At 32.5% G+C, this 9449-nt stretch overlaps 1 protein-coding gene across 1 annotated transcript; it reads right to left on the minus strand.

Moving 5' to 3' along the window:
* Nucleotides 1–891: 891 nt before the first annotated feature.
* LOC142162927 (fatty acid amide hydrolase-like) lies at nt 892–7973 on the minus strand. The gene is made up of 9 exons (XM_075220109.1): nt 7001–7973; nt 6031–6102; nt 5338–5389; nt 4648–4707; nt 4479–4562; nt 4248–4351; nt 4068–4160; nt 3440–3508; nt 892–1058 (listed from the first exon to the last, which is right to left on the minus strand). Exons 1-9 carry the CDS (start codon nt 7111–7113, stop codon nt 992–994), a joined length of 714 nt encoding a protein of 237 aa, XP_075076210.1. The 5' UTR covers nt 7114–7973; the 3' UTR covers nt 892–991.
* Nucleotides 7974–9449: the final 1476 nt, after the last annotated feature.

Genomic DNA, 9449 nt, shown 5'->3' on the forward strand with positions numbered 1-9449 from the left:
GGAGTTTTTCCAATTAAAGGACAATCGAGACGGGATTGGTTTATTTATTTCAGAGTCGCCACTTGGGAGATTTAGGGTGTCCCAAGTCACCAATTTTAATCCCGAATCGAGGAAAAGAATGACTCCATATTACAGTCTGCGTACCAGAAATTCGGATAAGGAATTCTGTTAACCCGGGAGAAGGTGTTAGGCATTCCCGAGTTCCGTGGTTCTAGCACGGTCGCTCAACTGTTATATTCGGCTTGATTGTCTGATCTTATACAAATATGAACTTATGTGCAAATTTTATCTTTTAACCGCTTTATTATTATTGTTTTTAAAAGAAATATGAACATCGCTTAAAACACGTCTTTGGACTGCGTTACATGAAATGCACCCACAATCCGGAACACGTTTTATTTGATGTTTTGGGATTTGGATTCGGGTCACATGAAATGCACACCCAGGCTTAAGAAAGTAAAATATTAAACACGCGCCTAAAGAGACTATCGCGTTATTATTTTGGGGAAGACCGTGAAATTCGCTAAACGGTCCTTCCGAATTCTAATTAAACCATACATTTTGTGAGGGCCCCGCAATCTATACGTTTTATTTGGCGAGGCTCGTCTCATTTTTATTTTTACAGGATAAACCTACAATGACTATATTTTCTATTAAGTTCGTCTCTAAACTAAAAGAAAATCTCTTAATTATTTACATGCTGAAAAACGTAACTTATTAGTTATTAGTTTACGGCTAATGCGAATGGAAAATTGCGATCGAGTTTGTACAAAGAAAAACTGCTTTCATTTTAAATTCTGTTATTCAATAATACTAGAACATGAGATTGACCATAATATCAAAACAGATTAATTATTCTCCGTAATTTAAACTAACATTATTAGATGAAGAAAGTATACATATGCAACCTCATTATTCATTAATCATTCAACTACATCTTTATACGAAGAAAGAAAAATTATATTCAACCACAAATCTAAACAGGAGGAATTCAACAGGAACAAAGCCTGATTAATATTTCATTTTTTGCTTCAAGCCGAGATTGTACAAATGTGTACCTGGAAACAGCAGTACAAGAACAAAAGAAGGAGAAGTCAGCAGCAGTAATAACACAGCAACAGCAGATTCAGCAACATCGCAAACCAGTACAGTAGGAATAGCAGAAAACCCAGGACCAGTACAGTAGGAATAGCAGAAAACCCAGGAGACTATAAACGACTCCAAGTATAGTGAAGAAGTAAAAGGCAGGAAGGTTCTGACTATTTCAGATCTTAAGCGAGGCAATGAAGCAGTAACTATTTTTTTCAACTTCAAAACTCTCCAAAATGAATTCTGCCCCTGTATATTCAGTGTATACAGAATGTATATCGGGTGTATACTTCTCACTCCGCCCCCTCTTTTTTTCTTCTCTCTATCTAGTTTTTCCTCTCTTTTTTTCCACACTTCTTCTTAAATTTTCTCTTCTATTTATAGCAAAATTTTCGAAATTTTCAGATTTGTTTTTTTATTATTTTATTATTTTTTTAATTAAAAGAAATCTCACTTACAAATTGCTTTTATTTTTTTAGAAAAAGAAATCCCACCTTTATTTACTTTTATTTTTAAAATTCCAACTTTAATTACTTTATCTTATTTAAAATCCCACTTTTTATTTTTTTTAAAAGAGAATCTCACTTTATTTAACTTTTCTTTAAAAAATAAACCACTATCTTTTCTTTTTCTTTTAAAAATGCTACTTTCAATTACTTTAAATTTTTTAAATTTTCAGATATCTTTATATTTATTTTTTAATTCCAACCTTCTTTTACTTTTAAATTTTTTAAAACTTTTTACTTTTTTTTAAATTTTCTACATTCTTTTACTTTTTTTTATTTTTTTATTTTTTATTTTTTTTAAAATCATTTCCGAAATTACTATATATATATATATATTTTTTTTAAATAAAAATAATAAATAAAATAAAATATTTTCGGATTTTTTTTATATATATAAAAAACAAAAAATAAAACTATTAATAGTGATAATTCACTTTTTATTTTTTATTTTTTATTTTTTTTGGTTTTGTTTTGTGTTGGACAAAAATGAAGAAGGGGTGTTGGGTTAATGGACTGGGTCGACCCAGTTCGAAATGGACTGGGTCGTAGGGAAGATTGGGCCATTTTTTGGGCCTATAGCTTGAAATTGAAGAAGAGGCCCAATTCCGACTTTCTTTATATTTTCGCTCTCTTTTCTTCTTTTATTTTTCTAAAACTAAATTATAAAAATACTTAAACTATTATTAAGAACTAAATTAAGTTATAAAGGCGCAAATTAACTCCCAATAACAATTAACGCACAATTAAGTATTAATTAAGCATAAAATTGTATATTTGGACATTAAATGCTAAAAATGCAAACGATGCCTATTTTTGTAATTTTTAATTTTTGTAAAACAATTTTAATTACTAACAATTGTAGAATTAAATCCTACATGCAAAATGCGACATATTTTTGTATTTTTTATTAATTTAGCGAATAAACACGCACAGACAAATACAAATAATTCTTCAAAATATCACAAAATATCACAAAATTGCACACCAAAGAAAAATCATTTTATTTTTGAATTTTTTGGGAGTAATTCTCATATAGGGCAAAAATCACGTGCTTACAACTAATATTAAATATATAACCTTTATTCTCTTGCAGTGGTATGCCTGAATGTAAGCTTGGCCTTAATGATAGAGTACTGCTGGAAGCACAAGGACGTAATGCTAAGGGGAAAGCTATTGATCTAGATGATATCAAGTTTCATCAGTGAGGTATTCAATGAAACTCCTCTGTAGATCATAACAACAGACAAATGTGATTCTGATCATCATGCTAAAGTATATGGTACGAGCTCCTCTCAAAAGGCTAAAATATGGGGTACAATTTCAAGGACACGAGAAGTATCCTAATCTCTAATACTCTTATTGAATCATTCACTCAGACATTTTCCACATTAAGTGAAAAGAAATATATAACTCCTATTTTGCGCTAATCTTCTATGATTTTTTACTGTCGTTGAGTAAAATCTTATATCAATAGCAAGAGGACACCAGAAAAAACTCTTTTCTTGTGACATAACAACTATTTCTGAAACCAACTTCCTGAAACTTCCATCAACCAGAAGATTGAGGAAAATTGCCAACACTATCATGCAACTCAAAGGTCGGTTTATCTTTTAGTTCAACTTTCCAAATCATTGAAAACAAACACAGGTTTCCCTCTTATACCATGCGAGATATGTGAGATTGGGAGATGCATAAGTACTATGTCTTATGACAAATCTAAGAGAGATCAACCAACAACTCGCACAATACATGCAATGGATAGTAGCTACTTATGCAACAAACAGGATATGGAAGAAGTGTATTTATAGATATAAGGGCACATAAAGTGCAAAAACTTAGTTTACCCAGTGGTAGGTGTTACAATGACATCTACTTTCTTGAAAATCTCCATGTGGTAGTACATTATCCTTCGCCTGCAAGAAGAGACACAGGAAAGCTGAATAAGTTGAACAAATTTTATCATATTTCTAAATGCAATTCTGCAGCGAGTCTTGAAATCCTTTAATATTTAGATAAAATCTAGTAGTACATCTGACACTTAACACGTTGCCAAACATAAGACAAAAAGAACCATTAGATGACACTTCAGAAATACAAAGTAACTATGGACTAAACTAACAATGAAATTAAAGGCGTGAACATGGATTCTAATGTGCTCTTCTAGTAGAAGATAAATTTGTTTCCATGCACAAGCTCTGAGAATATCTTGTTCTAGTTGAAAATTTAAAATCAGGATACGAGATGATAACTTTTAAGCTTTTACACACAATGAGCTTAAAGTGAGCTAAGCAAAACCTAAAATTGCTGATGTAGTTAAAGCTAGGAAAGTTTATCTAAATGTAGAATCATACGTATATGCCACTGATCCACAACACAAATGCAGTTTTCACATCCCTAATTCGATATTAAAACAAACAGCAACTGAACAAATTGTTTCAACATGTATCAAGTAATTCAGTAACTTATTTTTACCTAAGGCGCTGGACAGAAACATAATCTGATGCTGCAAATGATCTGAAGAGTGCTAGATTTGTGCGAGCATCATTAGTCAATCTTACTCCTTTCCTACATAAAGTGAAAAAAAGTTATATTAGTCCAAACTACAAGATTGCAAGCAGTTGTACTAATAGCTTGAACGGAAAATAGATATACCCATCCTCACAATCAGGATTCAATAAGCATAGTGATTCAGATCCAAAAGTAACAGTATGGGCTGTGCGCAGCTCACGAAGCTCCGGTATGACGATCTCTGTTGTCTTGATTGCAAAGAGTAAAGCAATAAAAATAGAATAACAAAGTTACATCCAGAAACTGAATCTGAATTTAAGCATAAAGTTTTCTGAAATAGATGACAAAGGGTAATAAAGGGTGATACGGACTTACTTTGCACCCATGCAGATGAAATAATTGGTTTAGGACATCTTCACACTTATCAGTTATATCAGTTGAGCTAACATCATTAAACCACTGCAAGAGATAGTCTCATATCAGACAAAGTTCAACCAAGAAGGTTAAAATCAACAACAACCTTAAAAAACCAGAAGTGCAAAACCTTTGTACTTTCCCAGGTTAAGTGATCCCAAAATGTTTGAACTCTCATTGGAAGATAAATCTGGTAAACAAGGGAGGGACTGAACAAAAATCAATTAATAATAATGCGAGTACAAAACAGCTTGCTTAATGCAGAGTAAAACTTTTTAATCCAATGAAAAGATCTCATTCTGCATTGAACCTACATCAACAGTCTCCTGTACAAGTATAGGATCAAACTAATCCTATGATTAAGATTGGTCTTTTATAGATATATCAAATCCACTTTGGGGACCTAAGACAGCATGGTTACAATGGACAATTGTCACTTTTTTTCTTCAGCAAGTTAACTGAAATAGTCTTCTATATGATACAAGTAGGGTGAATACTGCAGGATGGATAGGAATGAGACATTCAGCAGAAGAACACATCCCCAAACTGAACCAAGAGCAGAACAGGTCACTGACTCGCTGAAGAAAAATGCCTCAAACTTCAGTTTTTAAGGTAATCAACATGCTTGAGTATCATAGGCGATCGATCAACATAACTGCAATTAGTGGAAAAATTCAATGTCGAAAAATGATCACTGCCCTATTTACAAATATTAGCTACAGTATTTACAGGAACCCCCCGGGGGGGGGGGAGTCAAATTGGACCCTCAAGCAGAACAATATCTTGAAATTTTGCAAAAGTACACTTTGTGAGTGATTACAGGATTCAGTGGAATTCGATCAGCTGGAGAGGATCCTAAGATTGCTGCATACCTGAAAAGTTGGAAAAAAATAGCAATAATCAACACATATCAACTGTAAGAGTGGTCTTATGACCAGATCAAGAGCTTGACCAAATTTAACAAAAAATTATCCCCATATATACAACCTAATTGAAGAAAGTAGGACTCTGGTGGCATGCGTTAGGAAATTTACATTCTTTTGTCATGGTTAGGGTCTAGCATTGTTCCTTGGAAGCTGACTATCTTGGTGGCTTTATACTTTTTTCAGTAAACTTCTAATCTTTAACTCTAATAGCCTTTGAACTCTAAAGGCATAGGGAGAAAATACATCTGACTTTCAGCACCTATTACAAGTATTCAAGAAATAATGAGATTCAAGAGTCTCTAAGCATATTTTTAACTTAGAGTGATTTCGTGTATTAGTTTTCATGTAGATCGTTTTGATATCTACTAGTAGAATTAGTTTCAATGATTAATGTATTCATTCTATGGATTCTATTTATGTTAAAACATATAAGATGACATTTCAATCGAAATAAAACTACTATAGCATATGAAGAAGTGATAAGGCAACTGCGCCAATTACAAGATAGATTATGCTTTACAATATGCTCATGACCGGAATTGACTATTTGTTTGTAAAAAAAAGATTGGGTGAAACCAATTACTAACACAAGTATGGCATCCTCAACTGTAGCTGTGATGGGTCCAGCAATCGTGACTGTTCCTGCTTCCCACAGTGACCTGATAAAAGAACAGAGATGAACCAAACTATAAACTGATAAGATCAGATAGTAAAGCTTGATCTCAGACAAAAGACCAAGAAAGGTATGATATTGAATGTTAACATAGAGACTTGATAAAACCAAAATCCATAAATTACGGATAACTAAATATAGGAAAGAACAGTCCTTTAGGCTGTTAGAAAATTAAACTGTAGCAACTGAAGTTGGCAAGTTGTATAGGGAGATCATAGCTTTGACAGTAGAAAAGTTTTACCAGGAGAAACAATATATTCAGAAGGATAAAACCAATTTGGTATAGATGCACATTGATCTACACTTCATGAACTTACCCTGTCATATATTCCCTCTGTTTTTATTTGTTTGACATCATTTCTCTTTGTTCTGTCTCTAAAAGATTGACAACTATATATGTTTAGCAACTCTTAGCTAGCGTTTAAACATAGATTTAGTTGAAAATTGAAAAAATGAATTTTCGAAGATAAGATGAAATACTTTTTGAAAGTTGAAATTGTGTTTGGACATGTATTTTACCTGAAAAGAATTTGAAGTTTTGTGAGTAGAAAACTCTAAAAACTTCAAAAACTACTCTATAACTGTTTTTGGGATTTGAAGATTTTGTTTTCAAAATCCACCAAAAAATAGTTAAAATTTATAAACAAACAGATATTTGAAGAAGAAAAAACCCTCCCAAATTCTATGGCTAGCTTAATATTTACCTTCTCATTTTGCCTTTTAATTGGACAATCTTCCAGAGGTTGACACGATTTGTGTGGACTCACTAGAAGGTACAATTGGTACTTTAAACAACTTAATTTGATTATGTATTAAAGACTATTCTTGAAAGGCTAATTAATGCATATTAGAGATTTGCATAATTAATGTTAAAGTGAACTTACACGTAGCAGGAAAGAGTTCCAAACAGGTTGACAAACCATATTTTCAAGACCACCATAAGGAGGAGGAAGAAATTCTGCAAGATTAACGCTACAAAGCGCTTTTGCATCTTCATCAATGGCCATAGTTCCCATATTCCCTCTTTGAAAACCAAACAAAATCACAAAGAATATTGACAGCACCAACAATCTTGAGATGCCATCCATTTTCTTTTCTCTTTTTTCCTCCCAAGATTAATCAAAAATTGGATCAGCCTATATTGTGTAGGCAATGAATGAAGAGATAAGAGGAATTTTGTTGAGGATCAAAGTAGGTAAAGGGTGTTCGTTAGTAAATTGTTTTCTTGGAGTTGAAGGTTTAGAGATTGAAGAAGGTGGTGGGGATGGTGGTTGGAGGTGGCTGGTGATTATCATCATTCTCATCCACCTGAATACTTTAACAAACAACATTGATAGCAATAAAGAGAAAACCTTCGAACTGTCGATCATTACCAAATCTGTAACAGCAGTTAAATTAGCATTTGCTAATTATATTTATGTTTAAGAGGTTTGGTGTATAATAGACGGTGATATTTGCTGTTAGTTGTCCCTCTTCAACATCAAAATCAAAATTTATGTTGGACAAAGATCCTAGCTTTGATAGAATATGACTTTATTATAGTGTCTTATGCACAACTAAGCGAAACTGAAGGTTCGCTCATTTTGATCCTTTTTAAACATCTCATCTCATGTGGTTAGAGTCGTTAGTAATCATATGGTTCCGTAATCATATAATCTCGATAACTTAAATAATTATATTACGGAGATTTTAGTCTAGGGCTTTTCTATTTTATTTTTTTGGGATCTTGCACTGCCTCATTTGTCTCTTAAACTTAGGGATATACATGGATCGGGATGGTTAGGTTTTTATTAAAACCAAACCAACTAATATCAGTTTGGATTGGTTCGTTTTCATCGAGTTTTTTCGGATTTTTTTGTTAAGTGAATATTATTTCAATCTTACTATAAAGTTATAAATAAAGTTTTGATAAGTGAATATATGTTTAGTAACAGTCAAAAAAATTGACAAACATATGATCTATTAAAATATTTTAATGGGAGAATTTTTTTCAGTAACACATGATCAAAGATAGTTATTTTTTTAATCGTCTAACAATAATTTTTCGTTAATGTACAATTTCAAGGTTAATCGAATTTAATAATTAAATATAAAAATCAATATGATACTTAAATAATGACATGTTCTATTTAATTTTAAATTATCAAAATATCATTTCAAATTCGAAAAAGATATAAGAAATTTTGACACATGAATATGGAAGAACAAAGAGATGGATGATTGACGCATTTCAATAAGACTTGATAAGAAAATGATACAACTCATTATTCAAAGTAAATAAAAGTGAATGCATTACTTCATAGTTCTATTAATATTACATACCATGAGCGGATCCCAAATATTTTTATATATTTTAAAAAAATTTAAATATAAAGTCTTAAAAGTATATATAAAAATTATATATTTATTTCTCGGTTTGGTTCGGATTTTTTATCCAATACCAAATCGAACCAAACCATTGTTTAGACTGGTCATTTACGCCAAATGGAACAAAAAATGGTGGTTTAATTGGAGCAGCCCATTAGGCGTTGCTGGACTTGGAAAGCACCGGCCCGTTATCCTTCCACTGCACAGAACGGGAGCTGTTCGTTGCTCTGTGAAACCAGCCTCACGCGGTCCACCCGGGCCACGTGACCCAACTCTATGCTTGGACAGGGCAGGCCAGATTTGAGCCCACCAAATCCAACCTTTTGGGACAGCCCAGAATTCCACCACATTAATGCCCCCACTTGAGTTACAAGCCCACGTCACTGAGCTCGGCGTGCATTGTTTTCTCATAATTTCTTATAAACCCATGAATATTATTCTTCTACATCGATGTGGGAGTTGTTCATTGCCTTTTTTAAAACAACATTCACTCAAGTAATTAATGCTAAGAGTCCATCATGTAAATAAAGCAAGTAATACTAGTTCATTACTTCTACCATAAGAGGAGTTAAAAAATTATCTGGTGAAAATACTAGTTGAGGATTGAAAAATGAAGTCCTCCGACCACTCATGTCACTATTTCTGCATAAGTTATAGTTCAAATATTTGAATTAAAAAAAGATACATATAATAAGCTAGTGATCTTGTTGACCAAAGAAAAAAAAAAAAAAACCTAGTAATCTCAGAAACCCTAACACCTTGATGTAGACCTCAGCCGCAAAAGGTTTCAACGTCCAACTAATGTAAATCTGTATATTCCTACTTATAAAAGAGACTAGGATTAATTATATATGCCAAGGTTCTTACTCCTTCCTCATTTCTTCCTCCTTTCACATGTCTGAATTATACATAGTGAATTTGATCGAACACACTACGTCTAATCAGCATTTTCATGCAGCTGGAGCA

The sequence above is a fragment of the Nicotiana tabacum genome, chromosome 8 (genome assembly GCF_000715075.1).
Source record: "Nicotiana tabacum cultivar K326 chromosome 8, ASM71507v2, whole genome shotgun sequence".
Taxonomy (NCBI): Eukaryota; Viridiplantae; Streptophyta; class Magnoliopsida; order Solanales; family Solanaceae; genus Nicotiana; species Nicotiana tabacum.

What these genes read in the sequence shown, in the direction of transcription:
- LOC142162927 (XM_075220109.1), bottom strand. Translation starts at nt 7,113, where the DNA reads ATGAAGATGCAAAAGCGCTTTGTAGCGTTAATCTTGCAGAATTTCTTC. An exon ending in AATCCTGATTGTGAGGATGG is followed by an intron (nt 4,161 to 4,247) that starts GTATATCTATTT and finishes CACTTTATGTAG; the next exon opens with GAAAGGAGTAAGATTGACTA. An exon ending in GTTTCTGTCCAGCGCCTTAG is followed by an intron (nt 3,509 to 4,067) that starts GTAAAAATAAGT and finishes CTCTTCTTGCAG; the next exon opens with GCGAAGGATAATGTACTACC.